Source organism: Haplochromis burtoni, unplaced genomic scaffold (assembly GCF_018398535.1).
Source record: "Haplochromis burtoni strain Fernald_Lab_line unplaced genomic scaffold, NCSU_Asbu1 Contig_221, whole genome shotgun sequence".
Taxonomy (NCBI): domain Eukaryota; kingdom Metazoa; phylum Chordata; class Actinopteri; order Cichliformes; family Cichlidae; genus Haplochromis; species Haplochromis burtoni.
In genome coordinates, this window is record NW_024582582.1 from 370,895 (window position 1) to 397,188 (window position 26,294).

The following is a 26,294-nucleotide window of genomic DNA, read 5'->3' on the forward strand; positions in this document are numbered from 1 at the left end:
AAAAACAGAGAGATACCACCGCTGCAGCTGCCATACTGCCACCTGGTCCCGCCGTTGCCACGCCGCCCTCTGATCCAGCTCGGCCTGTACCACCTCGCCTTTGCCAGCCACTTTCCAGGCCTCTAGTTGGACGTCATGGCCATCGAGGGCAGCCTCCTGAACGAGTTCGTCGTCGTGGCCGGCCTCCGGACCTGCTTTGTCACCGTGACTGCATTCTGCGTGGCCGGCCTCTGGACCTGTTCTGTTGCCACTGCTGTCCGCACGGCCGGCCCCCTGAACTGACCTCCAGGTTGACTCCCTGAACTTTTGATTTGTGGACTCGTGATGGATCTTGTTTTGTGTTGAACTGTTTTCTTGTGTTTTTTGGACTGATCTGGACTCATGCTCCTTGTTTTTTGTTTCTGTAAACTGAAAGGCTCTGCCTCCCATTCTATGGGATCTCAATTTGTTCATGTAATTGGAGAGTCCTCTTCACACACTAAGGTTAATCATGGAGTTCCACAGGGTTCAGTGCTAGGACCCATTCTGTTTACATTATACATGCTTCCATTAGGAAGTATCATCAGAATGCATAGCATACATTTTCACTGCTGTGCAGATGACACCCAGCTCTATCTGTCCATGAAGCCAGATAACAACAATTAGTTAAACTGCAGGAATGTCTTAAAGACAAAGACCTGGATGGCCTCTAACTTTCAGATGAAACTAAAGTTATTGTACTCGGTAGTGATGTGCGATACCACTGATTTCCTTTCCGATCCGATACCAAGTAAAATTCAGGGTGGTATCGACGATACTGATCCGATACCGATACTTTGTACAAAAACATATTTTATTAATTGTATCTCAAATTATAGCGTCATAATGATTACAGGACATCAGATTACTTGTTCTTATCGCTTAATAATGCAGAGTTCATCATATAGAAATAAAAAAACTGAAGTTGTGCGCCATTTGAACACCTTGCCTGCCTGCAGCACTAAAGGACTCCGTGAGAGACGTCTGTCTCGCCCTAGCAGCACCTGTCCCTGTCCTCCTCTTCAGTTCACCTCAACATACGCTCGTCATATTCTGTGATATGATTTACTCTGAGGTGTTTGACAAGGTTAGTGATGTTGCCACAACCATACATGCCAACCCTCCCTTTCTTGCCACATGTATTGCAAACTACGTCTCAACCGTTTGTGGAAGTAAAATACGTCTGCACATGACTCCATTTATGCTCAGCCATTGTTGTGAGTGTGCACAACAAGGGGCTGGACACATTTATACAAACATATGTCACACATGACTATGACAGGCGGAAGACTAAGTAGTTCCTTCCATGAGACGTAGTTTGCAAGACATGTGGCAAGAAAGGGAGGTGTTGTGGCAACACTACTAACCTCATCAAGCACTTCAGAGTAAATCATATCACAGAATATGACGAGCTTATGTTGAGGCGAACTGAAGAGGAGTGGACAGGGACAGGTGCTGCAAGGGCAAGACAGACGTCTCTCATGGAGTCCTTTAGTGCTGCAGGCAGGCAACGTGTTCAAATGGCGCACAACTTCAGTTTTTTTATTTCTATATGATGAGCTCTGCATTATTAAGCGATAAGAACAAGTAATCCGATGTCCTGTAATCATTATGATGCTATAATTTGAGATACAATTAATAAAATATGTTTTTGTACAAAGTATCGGTATCGGATCAGTATCGTCGATACCACCCTGAATTTTACTTGGTATCGGATCGGAAAGGAAATCAGTGGTATCGCACATCACTACCGAGTACAATAACTTTAGTTTCATCTGAAAGTTAGAGGCCATCCAGGTCTTTGTCTTTAAGACATTCCTGCAGTTTAACTAATTGTTGTTATCTGGCTTCATGGACAGATAGAGCTGGGTGTCATCTGCACAGCAGTGAAAATGTATGCTATGCATTCTGATGATACTTCCTAATGGAAGCATGTATAATGTAAACAGAATGGGTCCTAGCACTGAACCCTGTGGAACTCCATGATTAACCTTAGTGTGTGAAGAGGACTCTCCAATTACATGAACAAATTGAGATCCCATAGAATGGGAGGCAGAGCCTTTCAGTTTACAGAAACAAAAAACAAGGAGCATGAGTCCAGATCAGTCCAAAAAACACAAGAAAACAGTTCAACACAAAACAAGATCCATCACGAGTCCACAAATCAAAAGTTCAGGGAGTCAACCTGGAGGTCAGTTCAGGGGGCCGGCCGTGCGGACAGCAGTGGCAACAGAACAGGTCCAGAGGCCGGCCACGCAGAATGCAGTCACGGTGACAAAGCAGGTCCGGAGGCCGGCCACGACGACGAACTCGTTCAGGAGGCTGCCCTCGATGGCCATGACGTCCAACTAGAGGCCTGGAAAGTGGCTGGCAAAGGCGAGGTGGTACAGGCCGAGCTGGATCAGAGGGCGGCGTGGCAACGGCGGGACCAGGTGGCAGTATGGCAGCTGCAGGTGGTGAAGGAGGTGGTGGCTGAATGGGCTCCCCAGAGCCCTCAGCAGACATGAGGATGTGCTGGCTGGGTCCTTCAGGACCCCCAGCTGACGAGGTGGAATGCTGGACTGGCTCCTCGGACCCACCAGCTAACGTAGCTTGATGCTGGCTGGGTTCTCCTGAACCCCCAGCTGAGCTTCCGGCTGGGCAGCTGACTGAAACAGAAGTTGTAGTGGTGGTCGTGATGATGGTTGTTGAACTTCCAACTGAGCAGGCAACCGACTCTCAGCAGCTCTCCTCCGGGGAACAGGAACAGGTATGGGTACTGGGCTTGGCTAAACACCAGCCATCCCCTCCCAAGGAACAGATACGTGTACAAGGACAAGCTGGGCTCTGGCTGCCTTTAGCCTGCGAGCTGGTGTGGATGCAGGAGCTAGCTGGGCCTCTGCTGCTTCCACCCGAGGAACCGAAACGGGTGCAGGAGTCGGCAGGGTCACGGTTGCCCTCACCCGGGGAGCCAGAGCAGGCATTGGCAGAGACTGGGCGCCCGCCATCCCTACCCAAGGAGCGGGTAAGGGTGCAGGGATGAATGGAGCCTCAGTTAGCCTGGGAACTGAAGCAGGGACCAGCTGGACCTCAGCCACCCCCACTCAAGGAGCTGGTATGGGTGCAAGGGAAAAAGCTGCCCTGGGAACAGGAACGAGAGGCAGAGAGCAGATCATAGAAGCAGTAACAGTTATGGGAAAAACCAGGTACCCGGCATGGTTTTTGGAAACAGACTTATGGCAGGCTATTTTTAAGTCATCCAGGTAAGCCTCAGAATGAACTGGCTGGTGAGCCGCGTAACACATGGGTGAAGTAACACCAACAACAGTGCCATGAGGTGTAGTCTGAACAGCATAGATGGAATTTTGCTGGAAAATTCAACTGTTGTTTAGTTCAGCAGTTGGAGAAATTGTCTTTAGAGCAGCATCTTTAATATCCTGAGTGAGTCTACTATTGTCCAAATCAAAACATTTCCTAACTGACTCACACATCAGAAATCACGCTATTGTTTTGTATCACTGAAGCTAACCTTGTACCATTAACTAATCCAGAAACAGGTGGCTCAGGAATTACATCCAGAAACCCCACGCTCAGTTACAGAACAAAAAACTTCTTTGTGAAATAAGATCATCTGACTCCTGAATTATCTCAAACTTGGAAGAAACAAAGAATGGATCATTAGAATGCTCAGAGCCCCGAAAAGCAGTCAGCCATCTTAGGATCATCGGTTTCTACTGTTACCAATTAGAAGTTAACAGTCACAGAGTTACTCTGGTCACTGACTCTGGAGTTACTGGCTCTGAGCTTAGAATTCCTGGCTTGGAAGAAGCTGGGTGAAACGGTGACCGGCCCCTCATCCTCCGACCACATTCCTGCCAAACATGAGGTAGGTGACGGGTCGGAAGCAGACGTGAGGGAGGAAGGAGTCCAATGCTGCGACTGCAGTTGCTGCAGCCGTACTGAAGAGAGCTCCGTCCACTGCAGCAGCGTGAGAGGGCTTGCTCGCTGTGACTGAGGCGGTGTGGATGGGGAGATGAGGGTGAATTGGGCCAGCTCCCGGGCTTTGACTGCCTCCTTAGCCTGGGTCAGCGATCGGCTGAACTCCGAGGCCATAGAGAGCTGGCGCAGGTGAGGATTTTTGTCAAATATGGCTTCTATTGCACTCAGCCCGACTGAGAATGTCCGCAAATCTGAGGCGTGGCTAATGCGACTCATCAGTCCGATGATGCGAGCAAGATCCACCTCTCTCTCGAGGTGAGCAGAGTCCGCTGGATCCATGTTATGGTCGCGTCGTTCTGTCAGGGCTCTGGGTGCGGGCAGGCGGAGGTGAGGATCCAAATGCAGGACTTGTGGAGACAGGATTTCAAAAACCGCAGCTTTATTGCTGGTAATGAACAAAACATAAACAGAACAATGACCGCTGAGAACCAGAAACACACAGGCAGGATCTGAGGGTACAACACGACACTGAGCAAAGGCAAACACAGGGCTAATATACACAGGGGAGTAATCAGGGAATGGAAAACAGGAGGGAGACACAGCTGGGAGAGATTAGGGGTAAGAGACAAGGGGAGCGAAGCTGGACACTGACATAAGACATAATCCTTCAAAATAAAACAGGAAACAATACACAAAGATGCAGACTAAGAAACACGGCAGAACCAAACCTAAACCAGAATAAGCTGGAACACATTAAATAATGCTAATCATCATCATCATCATCATCGCCTGACAATAGATCAAGAAAATAACCAAAAATACAAAATCAAACCAAAACATGAGAACTCAAAATGCTGGGTCAAAATGACCCAGAACCGTGACAAGGTTTCCCAGGGAAGTTTTCCAATTATCTATGAAGCGCATGTTGGTTTTTTGGACACCACTCAGACAGCAATTTAAGGAGAACATGCGGCTAAACATGTCACTCCTGCTCCAACTGGGGAGGGGACCAGAGAAAACTACAGAGTCCGACTTTGTTTTGGCAAAGTTACACACTAGTTCAACATGAATTTTAGTGACCTCTGTCTGACGTAACCGTGCGTTACTCTGGCCTGCTCTGGCCCCTGGAAGACAATTGACTATGGTTGCTTGTGTCTCTGGCGTCACATGTCTGAGAACAGAATCAGGCAGTTACCAGAGTTTGCTCCTCAGAGGGTGTGTCGTCAGGTGGGGGGAAATTATAACATGTTCAAGGTGCACCCTTTAGCTGATAATTTGGGGAGTGCTTTCTAACATGCTGGTCACAAATCTCTCATTTGAGACCCGGTGATCACAAAGGTCATAGAATAAGATTCATTTCATTTCACATCAGCCAAAAGGCAGACAAGTGGAATCAAACCCAGGAAAAATGCCCTCACACACTATAAACTATTATAACTCAGCTGAGATCCCCACACTGTGTAGGTCAAAGGTTAATGTTTATCATTTTATTTGACAGCTCCCTGTATGATTTGTGGGTTGGACTCCTCTATGAATAACAGCAGCTATATTATATTCAATATTTTGGCTAGTGCCAAAGCTGCTGTGTAAAAGTAAATAATATATGAAACATCAGTTGTAATATTAAACATAGACCCAATATTATTGCTAAATTGCAGAATAAGCCTAAAAACACAAACCTGACTGATGGTAGTTAGAAACATTCCTTGCAGCGGTTTTTGTTTTTTAGCAGTGTGGAAACCATCTGGAACAACACCACCTTTTTGTCTGCAGATTAAATTATGATAAAAAACCTGCTGCTGTCAGGATGAGAATAAGGACAATCACTTATGTAATGATGTTTGCACCTTCTCACCAATACTCAAAGCAGATTACACAACGTCTGAGTCTGATAAGAAGGTCACCGTGTCAGATCAGGGATTGTGGAGTCATAAATATTTTCTTTGGACCAGAACCGTACACAGACTCATCTAGTCACTGACAACTTTTATGAGTATCCAAGGATCATCTTGACAAAGCAAAAATGTAAACAACAGCACTGAGTGTCTGAAGTTCGAGGTAAAAGAAGAAAAAAACTATTGCATCCACAAAATCTTTAAAAAGCATCAACAGTACAAACTGTGGCGAGGTCCTGTTCAGTGACCTGAAGACTTAGCAGACGCTCATTAGCTACAGCTACCTGTGTAGGTACCACAGACTGTGTAAAAGGTTTGAATGTTTTTTGTTGACTTTTAAGCTGTGTCGTTATCTTTATTCTACACAGTCATAAATTAATTCAGGAAGTAATATTTAAATAATTAAAAAACTTCTCTTCACTTCATTTGCACAGTGTACTGCTGTGGCTGCAGTAACGTGGGCCTGAAGTTTAACTCAGTGAATTTTGGTAATAATGAACCTGCTTGCCTTTCTCCCTTCTCCTGAACCAATGGGAATAAAAGAAGGGAAAAATTATTTGTCATGACAATTGTTAAGAAATAGATTGCCTGTATGTAATGGGTGTCGCTTTTTTTACACTATCAATACTCCTTCTTCCAGTATGCAGGCAATCAGTTAGCATGACATAGCAAACAACCTCTCTGTTTAAAGCAGAATAGATAAAGTTAGACCTGAATGCTCCTGCAGGTTTTGTTTTTCTGCTCCATTCACAGAGAGAATTAAATGAAGTTAAACGAGTACACCGTTCTCTCTTTCTCTCTTCATTTCATCTATGTGTCAGTAAAAATTTGAATAAGCTAAGAATTCTTTTATACATTTGCGTGTGCCCACTTGTAATAAATAAAACCAGTAGCATGAAAGACAGTAATTACAAGGCCCAGTCCAAATGAGTCTGGTTCATGAAAAATAGGAATCCTGGCACCTGGCTAGAAGCAGAAGGTAAGCTACCTTTCAAGACCTCAGTTATCCATGAGCACACGACTTGTGTGTTCGGAATCACACTTGGAGCAGTATTCCAAATCATCTGCACTTTGGAAGCTTGAGACAGTTTTGAAAAGTTAGAATTGGGTGCCCCATGCCTAGTTTCAGGTCTTATTAAACACAACATGTAGGTTAATTTTTAAATTACCGTTTTTATCAAAGTGAGAAAATGGACTAAACCAGGACACGCTCACTGGCTAAAGAACTGACTTCCTTTAGGGGACCAGCCTCTAGTGGGTTTTGGCAGATTTTTCAGCCAGACAAATTTCTGCTTGTTTGCACCAGAGCCAAACTTTGGGGTTCCCATTCTGTTAGAACTGAGAAACACATTAAATTAAAGACATTCACACACACAGGGAACATGCAGTATCTTATCAGTGTCCCTGCTGGCTGTATAGTGTTCGGAGAGGTTCAAGGTTGCATGCTGATGGCTTTATGTCTGAGTTGAGCTGAGTGAGTTAGGACTGAGCAGATTGTCTGGGCTGATTAGTTGCCATGGACGTCGCAGAAAGCTGCAGTTGTCAGAAGCTGTTCAGAATCTCTGTCATTTATAGTGTAGACATGATGATGGATATACCGTATGAATGATGAGTCTGCTCTATGTATGTCCAAGGACAGAGCCTTTATTTTGGATGCGTTTGTGTGCTCCTGTGTGTTCTGTACACATGTTTCTGTATGCTCAGCATGCAACATGAAGTACCTCAGGAACCACATTTCCTGTTAGACGGGAAATAATCATACAATAGGCAGCTCATACTAATCCCTGCCCATGTGCTTTGAACACATTGCCTCCTGCACATCTGCACAATCCATCTCCAGCTTATGGAAACTGTAGACTCTGCTGGTCAAATTGTAAATAAACAAGCAAACAAACATGACTGGACTAGATCAGTGATGTCAGCAATGAGGTTGGCAAAGTGGAAGTGGTTGGTTTCCTAGCAAAATATGAAGAAATGGGGTGTGGCTCATTACTACAGTAATGCAGGGATCCGAGGGATACAGCGAGAACCTCTCCTTCTTGGCTCTATCTCAACATCGTCATGTGCAACATAGTGACCTCACCAGAAGAAGGTTCACTCTGAAACACATCAAGAAAAATGTTTCCCCACTCATGTTCTCATCTGCAGTCTACCTGTTGTTGTGTTTCTGTGAAGGTTTGGCAGCTGCACCAGGTATTCATCAGGATATCCTCTTCACAGAGTCGAGAACACATCTGTAGGCCATCACACTTACAACTGTGCGGTTGCTTAGCAAGTGCGTCATTGTAAGACTTCCTCGTAACTACCAGTAAGACAAGTTTCAAACAAAGCTTGCACAAACACTCATTGTTCACATTTAATCTTTTTAACAAATACATTTTGTGTTCCTCTGAGATAAATGACACATATCATTCAGTTGCCTCATTTACTGCTTATGACTGTCATCATAAAGTGGAAAGATACAAAATACTCATTTGTCATGTTCAGTAACCAGGCAGTTTTTCCAGACTGTAAAACCAGAACTCAGCCCTGCTTGTATGCATCCTTTTTTATCCTTGTCATGGGTTCATATGCACAATGCCAATAAATTACACCTAGTGGTTCTTCAGCTAGCTCTACTGAGGACTGCAGACTGTGGTGTCTATGGTCTAGTTCATGGTTAGGTTCTGGCTAGCAGAGGACACTGTTAGAGTAAGACATCAGATGTCTCTGTTAATTCATCAGAATTCAGTGGAAGGTCTGTGCATGCTGCTTTATGTCTTTTATACTATTTATACTTTATGTCTTTTATACTATTTATTGTAGAAAGACTACTCCAGGTACTAAACATTGGGAGCACTCTAAATTTAGGATGACTTGATTGCAGTGCCTTCTATATTTCAAGATCAGGTCACTGTCCCACGAGACTTTCTGTCTGGCACAGAGTTGTTGCCACCCAGAGTGTCGTTTTTCAGCATGCTTAGAACAATGGCAGTATTGAAATGACAAGGAAGCGCAGGAAGACAAATACCAAATGGTGTTATTTAGAGTGCTTTATCCTGTCCATAGTCTACAGGCTGCTTTGCAACCCACCTCCAGCTAACTCTGCTTTTTGCTACATCCCTTTGTCACTAATGCCTGCTCTGCTCTGTGCTGGGGTCTTGTGCGATTCTTCTCACCTCTGGCTTTTCATTCATGGCCCAAGAACAGTGTTACTGCCAAATAACAGAGCAGGCTGTTCCTGCTATCCCTGCTAATTAAAATACACTAAACTTGGGTTAAGCCAAAATAAATATACCAACACGGCCAGGTGTATGTCACCACCGGTTCAGTATGGTTAGAAGGAACAGCTAAACGAGTCACCAGAAATATACAAAGAATATAGAAAAAGTATTAAAATATATTTGTATCTTTTTATTGACTTGCAGGAACAAGATGAAATTTACCTCTGCCTTACACTTCCCATAATGCTTTGGGGGTATACTTATAAAGTAAGGCGTTGAAGTCACAGATTTAGATGTAGGACAGGAAACTTGGAAAAGAATCCGTCCTGAATTTTCATCTCAGTTTCAGTTTTACAATTAGTATATTTACCTGGATGTGTGTTTGCAGAAATAGCACCGTTCTCTCCTGAAGTAATAAACACAGCAAAAAAAACAACAATACATGACTGATTCTTTTCACTTTTATTTGTAAATGCATCTTGGATAGAACAAAGGAAAAATATATAATATATCCATATGTACTGAAATGTTATGTACACATTTAGGGTTGAAAACTATAAATCATCAGAATAGTCTCTGTGTGTTTCCTGGATGCAGCGATGTGCGCGCCTGTATATTTACATACATTCATAGGATGCGATAAAACGCCTGTGCTGACACAAGCATTAAAAATTCAAAATTGAATAAAAGGAATGATGTACAATGTTGTGTACCCCTGCATGCTGTCACTATACAGACATGAATTATACATGGACGGCATAGTCGCGCCCCTACGGGCTGTTGTACACACAGCAAATAATGTTCGAGAGAAATAAAAACATTCAAAAATTTGGGGACGTTGCCACCACATTCTCCAGCTCATGGCAGGTCAGCACCATGGTGTGTGGGAATTCATTCATCCCCTCAAGGTACTCGCTGGCTGAGGTGGAAGGCCGTCAGGGCGTGTCGAGTAACAGATAAAGCAGAGTCGAGGCAGAAATTGTGTCATCAGCAAAGTAATAGATCAGGTAAAACTAGCAGATGTAGGCAACAATTTTAGTTCAGGGCCCTGTTGTGAACAGTCAAACAGCACATTGCAATGAGAAGCTTGATTTCCAGAACAATGTCACGCTCCAACAATGATTTTGTTTTTGTTACAGTAAGGCTTAAACTATGATACAAACAGAAGACCAGGAAGCAGGTAGACATGACTTGGCTTAAAATTCAACAAATAACATTTAACACTGATCAGAAGGCCAGTTTTAACAATCACTGTGCACTTAACCTTTGAGTTTGTCACTTTTTAGCTCTCCTCTTTACATCAGTTTACAAAGTTCCTGTAAAAAGTAAGAGGAGTCCTGATAGCTTATCATGTTTTATTCCTTTTGTTATGCAATCAGTAGTTCATGTCCATGTCAGTAAAACAGTTCCCTCATTGTGTTTCAGACACAAGCTGAATAGAAAGTTATCCACCGTTATTAGTCAATTAACAGTGGTGCAAGGCAGCAAAAACAAAAGAACAAAACCTTGAGAGAAAGCGTTCTGGACCCAAGGAAAAGTAACTACGACTCGGGTAGTAGCTGATGAGGATCCAAGTGAGTTTCACTTCTGAAACATTGCATAAATTTAACATGTCTGAGACATTAGCAGCTTTCAGGAAAATAAACGGCAGCTCCTGTATCCAGTTAGAATGGAAATGCAAGGCTATTACCAAACGTATCACATAATCCAGACTGAACCGAAATAAGCTTATCTTATTTTCTTCTCAGGCAGGTGATAAGAACAGTGCACAACCGACCAAAGCACCGACATCAACCTTCAGCTGATTACAGACAGGATGGTAAGCGTGTTGGTTTCTTACAATAACAATCCCAGACCACTCTAACGCCAACTGAGGTTTGCTTCAACTCACATGTTCCAGATGACTTGCTGATGACGCCACAAAAAAAAGGGGGGGGGAAGAATTTTAAAAAGTACTGATATAGTACAAGGGTGTTCCAAGGATTCCCAGTGATCCCAGTAATCTCAGCAGGTGGAGCATCAGTTTGCTGAGCGGACTGTCCGACTGCTTCGTGGAAAACGGTGGACTTTGATGTGTTTTGACAGATGGTCACTGCGGGCGAATTTCTTCTCACATACAGGACACTGGTAGGGCTTAACCCCCGAATGGGACCGCCGGTGACGCGACAGCTCATCTGAACGTGAGAACCTGAAAGAAGAACAGAAATGTTTCAGAATTCAACAAAGGCAAACCGAGAGAGGTGGCGGTGCGTGCACAGGTCACAAATCTGGTGACCTTAGACTTCACTTTTCTTAACTGTCTGGAAATGTCTTGAACAATTTTGCACTAGTTTGCTTTACAGGTGTGGCTTGTTTCCTACACAATTAGATTGTGTGCAGTGAACTTGCATGTATATACGTGCACTATCATGTGAGTGCAGGGTGTATAAAAGGAGATCGGTAAAGTAACACCATATATTTTGTGACAATAAATAACAGAACAGAAATCAGCTTCCTTCTCAGTAAGTTCCTCATCCCATGAACAGATTTCAACAGAGTCTTGGACAGCAGCTGGCAGCCTTATTCTACTCTGCAGCCTCAGAAAACTGCTCTCCACCTGCTGCGGGTTATGATTAAGACCATGAGACAGCTGAATAAGACTGAGGACCAACCTGACAAACCTGCCTCAATTGGTTTTCCAGTTAGCTCCAGTGGGAGCTGACTCTTAACCCTCTCAAGGCAGGCGTTGCCGATTTGCAACAGTTAAAAGCTAACAACTTGATTACCCCACATACTTTTTTTATGAGGTTTTTTTACTCAGAAGTACCACTGCAGGACTTGGTTGTGCATTAGCAACAAAAAGCTTTATTTGAGCCTGAGAGGGTTAAAAAACAATGAGTGAAGGGATTGTTCAGCTCTAAATGAATGGGCCCGTTGTCTTTGACAGTTAAAAAAAACAAACAATAAATCACAAAATATGTTTGTTGTCAAAAGACCAGGACAGTCTGTCCAGGTCTGTGTATGGGTTTGTTTCAGCTGCGTGTGGTTTCAGGAAAATCCTGCCTCGCTTTTGTCAACCTAGTTGCATAATTCACCCAGACCTGTTGTTCTCTTTTTGATGGAACTCGGTATGCTTGGCAGCTCTGAACAAAAAGAAACACTTGCAAGGCACACAACATAAATATATCTGAATGAGCATGGATATTTCAAGGCACGAAATTTAAAAACGATATATAACGCCCTTGTCTCTTACCTTGTACTTCTGGAAACTACCTAAGTTAGAAACTTGTTTTTGCCAATCCCAAGATTTTTACTGCAACTGCATCATTATCTGGTCACAAGCAAGAATGCTTCAAATGCTGATGCTTCAACTCATTTCCTTCTTACTCATTTGGACAAACAGAAACTTGGCTGGAGCCACGAGGATGACAGCTCCAGGGTTTCTTCCCAGCACCCTAGTTCTCTGAAACTGCCTGTCCCCAGCTGGGCTCTGCCTCCCAGATGTTACTCTGGTGACTTGACAGCATGATGAATTGGTACACTTGCGCCCTATAATTAAGGAGCAACATTTAAAAAGCTAGACTAAAATGCAATCTACCCTCTATGCTTGGCAGACACAAGAAGCTTAGAGCTTAAAAATGATGCTGCACACATGTAAGTTAGATTGCATGCAACACCTGACAGCAGTTTAAGAAACTGGACCCTGCCAATGAAGCCCTTCCAAGCCCAACTACAGCATCTAGCCAATAAAAACTCTTTGAAACAAGTAGATAAAGTCCACACTGTGACTTATGTAATTGACTAGTTACTGAGCAGAAGTGTCTGCCGAGTCCCCGACAGAGACCAGCAGACTCACAGCAAAACTCAAACTCTATGTGTAGGATAGACGGTGTATAGATACTTATCTTCTCTGTAATGTTCAAACTTTTTTGTTTTTTGCCATCGTTATATCTGGAGTTTAGTTTATGAATTAAGTGTGCTCAATCAAATATACTGTGCCACTCATATTGTACATGACCAAAGTTTTAAATGGGTATAAATAATCTTAGTGGACAAAAAGCTCAGAATACACACTTTGTTTAGCTTTCTACACTTGGATCTGTAGGATCTCACTGACATATCCCTAAAAATTCACTCTCAGGAAAACAGCTATGGCACCACCACACACCACACTACCACCAAGCACCTGCTGTTTGTTCGGAGCAGCCAATCGGTTGTCTTAGAAGGAATGACAGGTGCAGTCATGCAAAGTTATTCTAGCAGTGACAAAGAATAAGATGAATATAACCAATCCGAACCTCTAAACCACGACTAACCACGTGCCTGACACAGAAATAAAAATGATTTTCAAAGTTGAACACACTGACTACTGTACCAGCTCAAAATCAGATATTCCAACAAGACAAAGTTAAGGTTAGGGTTATAAATACCAGCATTGCCTCATAATTTCACAATCAAGGCACGAGTAATCCCTAGTGTAGTGGCAGACAGTGTCTTCATCGCAGGGCTGGCGTGTGGATGATATTTGATACATGAACAGAGCCCAAAGTCTGAATCTAATTTTATCATATAATATCCTTCAATAAACCACGTGCACCCAAATCTGATCAGCAAACAGTTTTACATGGCGTGCATAGATGAAACACTATCGCTCTGACATTCCAACATCTGGTTCGGATCTGTTGCTCTGTGAGAGAGCATCAGAGAAACAGTGACAGGATTTCTATTGTTGTGTCCATTTTTTTTTGCCTGCAATGAACTTTGGTTTTATTTCAGCTTGTAGTTACTCTTCTTTAGAGCAAACAACACCTATATTTGTCATACTTGAACTAAACTGCAGTAGAAAGAAATAAAAGATTGGGTTAAGACATCTGTGAGAAAGGGAAACAATTAAAAGCAGCCCTCTACAGTCTGTTTCCTTCTAACCTTGAATTAGAGGGCTGCACAGTATCCAGCCAAGTGTTTATCCAACTATGTTCCTCCAGCACTGACTCAAATTGAAAAGAAAAATAAAAATCATTCTATTGTCCAACTCAGCCAGAAAACAGACACCTGGATCCTTCTCGTAAAGAGAATTTCTGTATTATGTCTTCGTTTCTGGCCGAGTGTTAGGAATCAGTATTTTAATGCTAGTTAATGCCAAACCCATGCCTGGCACACACTGTACTGAACAGCTGTGTCTGTGGCTGACCTAACCTTTTGGAGCCTTGTGTTGTTAATCAGGTTCCAGATCACTAGTGAAAACTTTATTTTATTTTGAATCAAATCTCACAGCTCACTTTACCACAAAAACCCTACTCAGCCAATGAGATAAAGATTATGCACTGCTTGTCTGACATCATTTGTTTTGAGGCATATTCATGAATGTAATTACTGAATGCAGGGATGAACAGAGGCATGTTAAGATGACATCACGGCCTACTAATAACTTACCTTACCTCCTTAACTCCACCAGGTCTCTAGCGATCCTTTTAAGAGAGTTAGGGTTGGGTGCATTTTAGCTACACTAGTAGTAGTTTAAGAAACCAGCAGATGTTACCTTTGAAGTCTCTTGTATGCGTTACAAAAACAGGGGAGATCTAAGGGTGAACCTTATCTGAATTCTTTACACTGTAAACGTAGTTATATCTAGAGTGACCGTGTTATACACTATACTGCATTCATTTGTTCTTTTAACCGTTCTCCCTGTTCCTCCTAGTCCATATGAGGAACCCTGCCTGATACCCGCTCTTCCCTTTCATGCAGTGTGCAGCCTGGACGTTCCTAACCCACAGTCATGGTAACTATTCAACACTTTGTCTTTGTTCACTTCCTCACTGCTGCTCCCTTCAAGTGACTGTGTGCAAAACTCGTTTTTTCTCCCACCGTCTTGACAACAGTTAAGCTAACAATATAAGCAACATGTTTTTCCCGTTTTTCTCTTAAAATCTTCGTTTTTGCGTCTCGGCTCAATCAGCAGCTACTTTAATAATTTTCCCAACCTGCCCCCCTCACCCTTTGGGAGGCCTCCTCATTTATCCCAACACATACAGTGGGTTTCACACACAGTGGTTTTCTCTTTTTTTCTCTGAAACACACACACACACAGACACACACACACACACTTTCATCCTAACTAGATCCTGCCTTTTGTGTACAGACAAGAGCCCTTTGTTAGCTGGGACACACTGCCTGGATTACTACTGCACAAATTTCTGCAGCTCATGTATCAGGACACAGCAGTCCCGCTGTAGGGTACATGCCTGGTGGCATGTTGCCAGGTTGGGAATACCACAATACAAAGCTTTTAGGAGATATTATTTATTGCCTGCTACCTGCATCCTTTGAGTTTGTGAGTGACTGCATGTTATCTCCTGAAAGACTGGTTCTTGTACGTCAAATTATGTAAAAACACACTGGTTGGAGTATTTTTTATTTACTGTTCATTCTTTTCAAAGGCAAAAGACGCTATGACCAAATTTGAACAGGCTCTGCTTCTGACCTGTCCAAATATTTTAGCCAGTTTTTGTTTATCGTTGCCGGCTGTAAGTTCAGTCTAGCGTCAGTGTTCTACATGGTCAACATGCTTTTTAAATCTTTTCCTGGGAAATCCTTACTGGAAAAGATATTTTGGATTTGTAAAAATTACATATTTGAAAACATGTCATCTAATTCAAACACATTTTAACAAATCCAAAGTGCAGATTTTCAATTCAGTCCAAAGTCAATATGACATCAACCTGATCTGACAGAAATATGTGAAATGACCACAACTTCTTTTATGTGTTGTTATTATATGGCTACACCACAGAAACTGTTCCACTGGAGTGTTACTTGGGACTACACTGTGGTGAGTACAGCACTCTTGCATTGAGGCAAAAACACTCTGAGTTTATGTGTGTATGTTCTCTTTGTCTGTGTGGCTTTTCTCCAGGAAATCGTAGTCCCACAATACAAAGACACACATATTGGGTTAACTGGTGACTCTAAATTGGCTGTAGTTGTGGCTACATGGTACATAAAGAGCTTAACCCTCTGAGATCCGAGTCATCATTAGTGGCAACTTCCACTTCCAATACTTTTCTAAAAATATTAAAAACTCAGTTTTGCCTAAAGACAGACAGACAGACAGACAGACAGACAGACAGACAGACAGACAGACAGACAGACAGATAGATAGATAGATAGATAGATAGACAGACAGACAGACAGACAGACAGACAGACAGACAGATAGATAGATAGATAGATAGATAGATAGATAGATAGATAGATAGATAGATAGATAGATAGATAGATAGATAGATAGATAGATAAAACATGTCTGTTTTCCATCCGTTCTGGGTCCTTTTTGGAGCTACTGATTAAAAAGTACAAAAGTTCATTTTACTCATGGGACATAAAGTCAGTGTTGTACTCTTCACTAGCTTAAGGTCAGCCTGAACATCCCACCTGATGTCCTCAGGAAACAGGCCAGCTTAGCTCTGCCAACTCTGAACAGGAGTCAAACTCCATCACATTCACACAAACAGACTTCCACGTTAATAAAAGCAAAAAGACACTTTACTTTAATTAGCAAAGTAATTGCCTACTGATGAAGACATCCACCTTCTTCCTCTGCCATTAAACACAGCAGGTTCTAAATTAACTCTTGCTGTTTTATACTGAAAAAACACAAACACACACTCATGCTGCCCCAGCAACTGCACAGCTGTCAGGTCTCAACAGGAGGCATCCATGTTGTGACCATGTGACTCCAGTCCACATGCACTGTGACAGATTTAGTTTACATCCACAGAAAAAAAAGACACCATGGTTATTCTTACCCAACTTGGATATCTCTGTGTTGCCACCACCTCACATCACTCCAATTAGCACTTGCTAGACTGCAAGGCAGCTACTAAGATTGCTCTTCAGCTTAATGGGTTAGTGAAAAGGAAAAAACCACAGGATGGCATCTTTTGCTTTACTGTTACATCTTCCTGGCTAACTGTGAGTGGCCTGCCTCACTGCTGTGCCATTTTCCTGAGATTTCAGAAAGACAACAAGTGCTTGCTTCCATGGTAATCTACTTGGTTACAAATAGGGACATTCATGTTGCAGGGCTGCTTGTCTGTGTTTTGGGTGTGAATATAATTTCTTCCTGGTCTAGAATACGCCATGTGGAAAATCTATTAAGGGAAAAAGTGGAGTACCAAACTGAATTAGATTGAATGTGAAATGTAACATAATCTACTCTTTAAGAAATGCCCCTTTTAATTTTTGTCTAAACCTAAAACACTAATATTAGATTGTGGATTTTGGGGGTTTAAGTTACTTGGACTCTGCACCACACTTGATGAACAGGGATATGTCCGACTGACAAAAAATTACTGCAGCTAGGCCAGTAATGAAATCATGAAGATGCCTGCTGTTATTGCTCTGTTAACAAACAAACCTTTACACAGGTTACACTTAATCACTCGTATATATGAGTCAATCTTTGAATCTAGTCTGCTAAGAAAACATACTAAACATACTGCTTATATGTAAGAGCATTCGGTTCCTCGGTACCCACCTCCATCCGCAGCCCTGCCAGTTGCAGGCAAAAGGCTTCTCCCCTGTGTGCCTCCTCAGGTGGGCCTTCAGGTGGCTGCTCTTGGTGTACATCTTGGTGCAGCCAGGAAAAGAGCATTTGTGCATTTTGATGAGATCCGCCACTGTGTTCTTCTGGAATTTTTGTCCGCCAACAAGGATTCCTGATGCCTGGCTTGTAGAGCTGTCCCCGAGCCCAAGAGGTTTGGCTGCAATTGGGACTGGAGCGATTCGTACAAACTTTGAGGAGACGTTAAGGCTGGGGGAGGGCAGGATGTGGGGCACAAGGGCAAAAGTTTGACCTTGGATGTTGACCAGTAGCTGTGCAATTTTGATGTCTGAGGCTGGGGCAGGCTGTGGGGGATGGGCTGCTGGAGTAAGTGGTGGCACTGTAGGCTCCTGCTTGATCTGTATAGGCTGGATTTGCAGAATGACCGGCATTCCATTACCATTTGTGTCACTGTCTGAAGATGAAGGTTTGTTAGTGGATTCCTTCTTGGCCGCTGTGCTGGACTCCTGTGTGGGGTTAACTCTTGTGGTTTTGGTGTCACTAGACGCAACAGCCACCAGACCTGCAGTGCCGACAGTGGGAACAGTTTGGTCAGAATACTTTGCCTCTGGCTCTACTGTAGGCTCAGGGGAGGCCTCTACGCACCACTCCAGGCCAACTTCTAGACCAAAAGACTCCTGCGTTACTCCCAACTCTGGGCAATCCTCTCGGATCTCCTGTTTCATTGTCACCACGTCCATGTTCTCCTCCAGGAATTCTTCTATCTCTTCCAGCGTGGGCTGGAAACACCCTACAAGCTGTTCTTTTAGCTCACCATGGGTCCAGGTGAAGAAGTCAAAATTTTCCTCCTTTACTTGCTCACGTTTGAACGGCTCTTCTTTCCGTGAATCCCACAGCAAAGTGGATAATGGCATAGGATCCACGGATTCTGTGGTAACGCTGTTGGCACTCCCTAAGGAGGCCTGAGACAGCAGGTGGTCCAGCATACTGTCCTGACTTTCAGCACTAGAGCTGCTACCATAGCTGGAGCTCAGCACCTGGGAGTCTGGGCTGGAGCAGGAACGAGGACTGGATGAGTCGCTCAGGTCCTCCTCCGAAAATGGTGACGGCATAACCTGGTAGGAGCCCAAGTCCTTGACCATGTCAGAGTGCTGGCAGGCCACTGGAGCACCGCTGTAAAGAAGAAAAGTGTCTTCACTCACAAAGGAGTTATCTACCATCCCTGGATACTGCCAAACCACTGTCTCTTTCTGGACTCAGAGTCTGTGTTTAGGGATGACTTGCAAGGGAATTATTCCTTCTGCTGGTGGAGAAGACCAAATATACCCAGGTCACAAAGGTCACACTTCTCACGGATGAGATACCAAAAACACCTGGTGTTAGCGCTGGAGAAAGAAGCTCGCAATCCAAGGTCTCCGGACAGGAAACAGTATGTCTAAAAGAATAAACAGAGATGATGACAAGTCAGTTAATCTCCATGCCACAAGCAGCTGCTGCACATTTGACAAAGACTGAAAGCATACCATTATATATAAACAAACAAAAACTGCAAACAAATATATGCATACACAGTGTGTCCATGTCTTCATTGTTAAAGAAGTCCCTAAACTGTATCAATGCTGCATTCATTCCAATTAATTGTGTTACCTTCTTAAAATGATTAATTTTATTAGGTTTGAGTGCAGAAACAACAAGTGTATGAAAAACACTGAGGGTCATTTTGACTCTGAAAGAGTTCTGATGAGTTCATAAACTCATAAGCCATTTTTTTTAGTTCTGCTAACTTCTTTGGGTTTGTTTGGTTTCTTTTGAAAAGATGAATTGATAAAAAGTAATGTTGGAGGGCTTAACTACTAAGTTAGTGTTCTCCCTGTGTTGTCTCGGTACTTGTACATTGGCTATAACCATTTTAAAACACCCATATTTTGTCAAATAATATCAATAATCCACATACACTAATAGAGGAGCCCAATTTTCTATGCCAGTGTGCAAGCGTTAAAGGATGTTACATATTATTAGCCCGGTTTATTTTTCTACCACACAAAATTTGTGTAAATGTAAATGATCCCTGCAGTTCATCAAAAATTGCAGCTGGATTTGAAATAGTTTGCTATGACCTTTGATAGTGATACTGTACTTACAACATTTGTTTCAAAATCTGTTTTTAAAAAAGTGTCAAATCTCAGCCAACTTTGGAGGCCCTGATCTTTTAATGTTTAAACTAGTCACAAAGGTTTGGACTTTATCTGCCTGAATCTCTGCTTCAATATCTTTCATGTAATTCACACAATCACAGGGTTTTTTATTTTTTATTTTTCCCAATTTAAGGCTTTTCCCATTTTAAACATATAAATATTTGAAATTTTTAAACATTGCTCAAGTTCGGGTTCTTTTATGTCTAACCATCGCTATGCTGTTTACAGGAACAAATCTCAAGTTTTAGATACACTCTCATGATATCTTAACAGAGCTATGGTTCAATGACATACCTTAACTGAGGCTGGTTTCTGTATCTGTATCCGATCTATGTTTACAAGTCAGCTGGCTGTACTTTCTTTACATGTGTCCAGATCAGAGTGATAGTATGCAGTATGAGTTCACATTATCATAGTTTTACAATGTGCTAGTGTAGTCTTCATAAATAGGCTATTTTCCTGGAACGAGGAGCGTCGGTCATACTCTCTTCCCCTCTCCCTGCCTCCACTATTTGCAGTCCCTTTTTAGGGGCCCCTGTATGGTCTGAATGAACGAGGATGAACCCGGACCAGCGAGAGAGAGAGAGAGAGGGAGGGAGAGAGAGAGAGAACATTATCCTGAAACACCGCAGGGGGCAGCCAGGAGCAGCGTGGGTTCCTCCTCTGAATGCGTAAATCACCTGTTCGGCGTGTTTACGGGACGATAAAGGATCAGTAAATCAGTCACAGCGCAAAAGCATTCTTTTAGATTTAAGTTGTTGCATTTATATTCACAAAATGTTGTCGCCTTACGTGCAACATTTCAAGGCTATATTTTGTAATCATATGTTAAAATTGTAATTATGGCTGATGGTTTTTTCTGATTTTTTGTACTTGCTTAATAATTATATCGGCATGTGTAACCATTAACTCTTCCACGCCATCGGGTTTCAGACAGCAGTGACTCTCAGGCGCAGCTGAAAATGGGACAGCAAAACTCATTCAGATTCCATTCACTTACACTCTGGTGTCAAACTGATTAAACTGTGAACCCTGAAAGTCCTCCGTATAGATCTGTGTGCTTTGTTTTTCCCGAGTGTCCCTCTCTGCGGCGCATTACGCATGAGTAGGCACGCGTCTCCGCTCTCAACGTAAACATGTTTTCATCCTGCCTGCTGCTGCAGCATATGGCACGGAAGGGAAACGCGTCCTGCACGCTCTGAGAGACCTGGGGGAAAAGAAAGAGAGAAAAACTCCGATCTTACCTCGATCGTGCAACCAGAATATAATCCCAGAGCAAAATACGCGAGGAGGATGTGTTTTATCCGTTGCATTCGACGAGCCACAGTTTGCCCTTGAGGTTCTCCATGCAGCAGCAGCAGCAGAGGAAGAGTTCAGACTGGACTGAGTGCTGACTGAGTTGTACTATGGAGCCGTCACATGACTGCCAGGGTACCTTACAGCCTCAGCGTAGTGAGAAACGAGAGGATGTCGCTGAAGGCTCGTCCCCGCTCTGTAGTCTCATTGGTTGGTTTTTGCAGGGATGGAGGCGGGTTGTCCGGTCTGTCACTCCGTTCATCTGCTGCGTGGAATAACATGTGGGACTGTTGTTCAGGCAGGGAGCAGAGTGGTACCTTGTCATGATGAATAACTACTGGAGGGTCGGCATTCAGGGATCCAAGATGGAGGCGTGATGCGCCTTACAACCTTTGATTGGCTGAAATGGATTTTACTTTAAAAAATAATCTTTAAGGACAGGAGATCAGTTTCATGAAGCCAGTTCTAGTGGAACTGATGTGAAAAGGTTTGAGATAACTGCAAGATATTGTCAATATCAAATGATTTACCTCTCAATAATTGCATTTTCAAATTAATTTCTAAGTTGACTTAGTATTTTTCAATAAGGTCGATCAAATGGTAAATGGCCTGTATTTGTATAGTGCTTTACTAGTCCCTATGGACCCCAAAGTGCTTTACACAACCTGTCATCCACGCATTCACACACACATTCACACACTGGTGATGGCAGCTACATTGTAGCCACAGCCACCCTGGGGCGCACTGACAGAAGCGAGGCTGCCGGACACTGGCGCCACTGGGCCACCGGGCCCTCTGACCACCAGCAGGCAGCGGGTGAAGTGTCTTGCCCAAGGACACAACGACCGAGACTGTCGGAAGCCGGGGCTCGAACCGGCAACCTTCTGATTACAAGACGAACTCCCAACTCTTGAGTCTGACAAATAATGTCACAAAGTATCCATGGTGTATGATCAGTGGTTTCTTTAACACACACACACTGATGGATGCATCAAAGCAAACTCAAGGTTCGATTTCTTGCCCAAGGATTGGGCTGGATTGGGGTGGCTGAAACTCAGGAGGTAGAGCAGGTCATCTACTGATCGGAAGGTTGGTGGTTCGAGCCCTGGCTCTCCCTAGTCTGCATGCCAAATATCCTTGGCATGCAGGAAAGTTGCTTTCTGATGCATCCATTGGAGTGTAATGTAGTTAAAAAGCACCTAAAAGCATAGAAGACAGTGCTTCTGATAATGGGTGAATGTGGCATGTTGTATCGAGTGCTTTGAGTACTCCGGGAGAGTACCATTTACCACCCAACACAAAATGATCCTTAAACATAACATGTACAGTCTGTCGCTGGACTGTGAGAGGAAACAGGGTAACCAGAAGAAGGACCAGAGGGAGAACAAGAAAAATCCCAGCCAGGCTTCAGACCAGAAAGGAGGCTAACCACTGCACCATCCATGGGTTTTATTGCATGTATAGTCTTTCAATTTACAATTGCTACATCAATAGTGTAAAAAAAATACAACTTGTGCTACTTTAAATAAAGGATGTCAGTACTTTTTCACTACACAGCATAAGTCAAAGGACTGTCTCAGGATTTAAAAACAAAACAGAAACCCTTTTCTATCCAAGTGTCTTCTAAACTTATAAAACAACTAATGTTGTTGCTTTTCTGGTAAAGTTGGACTGTAATCTCCTGCTCAATAAAACCTTGTCTTAGTTTGTAGAATAACATTTTTTAACTTCTTGAGTAGTTTAAACTTATAAATTTAAATTTATTTTAATATTTATATTCAACATGTGGGTCAACTTTGCCGCAATTTTCAGTTCAACAGTAAAATGATCTAGAAATGGAGACACCTTTAAATAAGGTAAAATGTCCAGTGCTTCCCAGCTTGGTCTATGCTATCATTTTTGCTTCTCTCTTTTGTCAGACAGAGCTTGGTAGGAAAACACACGACCAGAACTGATGATGGCTAATGCAACAGCAAATTATGTCTTTAAAGCTCTATTGTGTAACACTTGCGCAGTCTGCGATGGACCAAAACACAGTGTTAAATTGTTTTATTGATCCTCAGCCCACCTTGTAATACCTCCTGACCAGATTCCAAGCTAATCTTATAACACCACGACTGAATTTGCCACAGTTGTTACCTACAACTCATTAAATGTTTTACATTTTTTAAAGACTCTGCATATTGCTTATTGAAATAGAATGCCACCAAATAACAAAATAATGTTAAAATAATATTACAAATATTACAAAATCTAAAATCAGCAAGCCTTTGTTATACAGTTCACTTACTCCCTGCCTTCCCCTCAGATCCCACATTGTCTCCAGTGAAGTGTAAAGTAAAGAGCTTGACCAGGCGCCGCATGAGAACTATGTTAAACGTATTACAGTAACTGAGTGTTTTTAGGCCTACAACAAGCAGTGCAGCATGTCTGACTGATCCCACTGGACCTCTTAATTAAGCCATCAAACAGCTGGAGCCAAACCTGCAAGACTGCTCCTGCCTCTGCCTGGCCCACAGATTACAGGCTCAGTGCGGAGGGCTGGAAATGCTGCTGATTTGAGGATTAGCCACTTGCCTTTGCCCTGTTTCTTCTTCTGTGGCTCTACTTCCCCAGGGATGTATACGATCTCTCCTTCTCACATGCGGGGTGTTGAAATCTGGTTACTGTTTGCCTCCAAAGTAAAAGCCCGAGGAGGCTGCATTACTCAAGACAAAAGGCTTTGGGTGTAAATACAGGAGATGATTTATTCAAATAAATGCAAAGAGTAAGATTTCAAGGGAGAACAATTACTTTTTCTGTTTTAGTGCAAAATATAAAAGCATAAATGTGTAATGTTTACATCTAATTGTTTGTCCGCTATACTTGTATAATATTTTTTGATAAATGTCATTCTGAATAATGATTTTCTGAGTGCCCAGACTTTGGAGAAATTTTTTTAAAAAAAAGAAAAGCAATGGTCAATACTGGGAAAAACACCTGCTAGTTGAACATCAGATTCTAGTTCTAGTTGTTCTGACTGAGGAACAGTAGATTATCTTGTTCTTTACGTTAGAGGTTGGTTGGGTGTTTCCCCAGTCAGTCTACAGCTGTGTGAGCTTAGAGAAGACTTCAGCCATGTCTGTTGGAGTGTCCTATGTTGGGGAGGTAACAAGCATGTCTCTGGACTCAAGGAAGCTGGACTACCCGCCCCGGATAAAACCCACAAAGGAAAAAAAAAGGAAAACTCCACACATTACTGAGCTGTGATAAAGGTCATAATTACTTAATTCCTCAGTAAGATCCCACTGATTTTTGTAAATATTAATGCAATAAAGATTATGATGTAATTTAATGTTTAATAGGGCCAAGTTCAAATGCTTATCTAAAACTGCAAACTCTGAGGGTTTTGTCACAGGCCAGAGATTTGTCTGTCTGTGGCCTTATGAGGAGTTTCCTCAATCCTCAATCCATCAGAGGCAAATCGGAAGATAAAAAAGTCTGTGTGGAAATGTCGTTAGCACCAACGAAGCAGCAAATGCAATCTGCAGCTCTGCTGTCACAAGAACTGCCCAGATATGACAATTAGTCACTGTCAGCCAACTCTCACTTCCCTCTGGTTGTATTCCAGTCATCCATCTGGGGCTGCTTCTGAGAAACTATCTGCCCTTTCTAGATCTTAAGTTTGGACGAGTATAAAGTAGCATTTTTTGTGTTACACAAGTAAATCCTATTTACATTTAGGAATGCCCTCTCTTCTCAGATTTAAAAAATAAATGAAAATAAACCTTTTTACAACTTTTCTCATCTCACAGAAACAAGTGACTTTCTAAACATTAAATCTTCTAATGGAAATTTATTGACATTTATTAATTTTTTAATTAATTTTTAATTTGATTGCACTTTAAGGTAACAGAATATGTGATTTAGCACAATATAAATAAAAATATAAATAAGTCTGAGAGTCTTTCAAAAACCTGCTTCCATTTCATTTTGTGTGCTTTTGCACTGCTTTTCTATTTGCTGGTGTTGTCTCAAGTTGAAGTGCTAACCTTGAACCTTTCAGCGCGTCACGCTTGACACTCATCTAAGAATCATTCGAGCATAAATAGGTCAGACAGTAGGCAAACACACACTCAGTGTTGTCTTTAGGCTCTTTATTACAGGCAGCCTCTTGCAAAAACACATCACTTGTTCCTGTTTCTTTAGTTGAATCAACAAACAATGCAACACAAGTAACGATTTGTTCACCTGAGTGCTGGAACAAAGCTGTTTGCAAACCTTGTTGTTCTACACTTTGGGACCATCCAGAAGTGAGAGACTGGACCTCACTATCCAAAGAGTGCAACTGAAGCAGCCAACCGCTGTGACTGTCTGGTGTACAGGTATGCTAGGTTCAGCTGTGGTTCACCAACCCGCCTGTTAGACTACTCAACAATTTGATTGACTGATAAAAAAAGATCAAACATATTCTGTAAAAGCACATAAAAAAAACACCACGCTTGTATCAGTGTGAAAACGAGACTCCCAAACATGAGTCGCCCTTTCTTTGAACACAGGCAAACAGTTCGCTTTAAAATTCTGCTTTGAATAAATAACTTTTCCAAAATATTTATAACATTGAATGCATTCGACTATCTGAGCCTTAATGGGTGTGACCTGTTGTATATGGGTACATGTTCTAGAGCAGGGGTGGGCAATCTCAGTCCACGAGGGCCGGTGTCCCTGCAGGTTTTAGATGTGTCCTCGAACCAACACAGCTGATTTAAATGGCTAAATCAGCTCCTCAACATGTCCTGAAGTTCTCCAGAGGCCTGGTAACGAACTAATCATGTGATTCAGGTGTGTTGAGATTCAGGTGAGATCTAAAACCTGCAGGGACACCGGCCCTCGTGGACTGAGATTGCCCACCCCTGATCTAGAGTCAGTGATTATATCTTTTGTCTTGGATATGTTCAACTGAAGTTAGAACTCATCACACAATTTAACAAATTCCTTGAGACCCGGGCCATGGCTAGCAGAATGACAATAACAGACTCGTCTACATCCTTTAAAATGTAACAAAACTGGATTTTTCTTAAATAAGAATAGGAACATTAAACTAGTCTTACTTTATCCCCCATGTCAGGTCCCCTAATGACATTCATTGCTAACTATGGTTTGTAAGTAATATGGTACCATTGTTACCTATGAGTTACTGTGCTTAGTTTCCTACCATGGCAACCAAATGTGCCTACCAAGATGGGCTG

At 42.6% G+C, this 26,294-nt stretch overlaps 1 protein-coding gene across 1 annotated transcript; it reads right to left on the reverse strand.

Annotated features, from left to right (window-relative positions):
* Positions 1-9,481: 9,481 nt before the first annotated feature.
* klf15 (Kruppel-like factor 15) lies at positions 9,482-21,504 on the reverse strand. Its single transcript, XM_005938590.3, has 3 exons — positions 21,015-21,504; positions 17,549-19,010; positions 9,482-11,222 (listed from the first exon to the last, which is right to left on the reverse strand). Exons 2-3 carry the CDS (start codon positions 18,793-18,795, stop codon positions 11,054-11,056), a joined length of 1,416 nt encoding a protein of 471 aa, XP_005938652.1. The 5' UTR covers positions 18,796-19,010; positions 21,015-21,504; the 3' UTR covers positions 9,482-11,053.
* Between the last annotated feature and the right edge of the window lie 4,790 nt (positions 21,505-26,294).

Excerpts from the sequence above, each read along its gene's own strand:
- klf15 (XM_005938590.3), bottom strand. The coding sequence starts at position 18,795 with ATGGTAGATAACTCCTTTGTGAGTGAAGACACTTTTCTTCTTTACAGC. Across the intron at positions 11,223-17,548 it reads TGGCAGGGCTGCGGATGGAG|GTTCTCACGTTCAGATGAGC; the intron begins GTGGGTACCGAG and ends TTCTTCTTTCAG.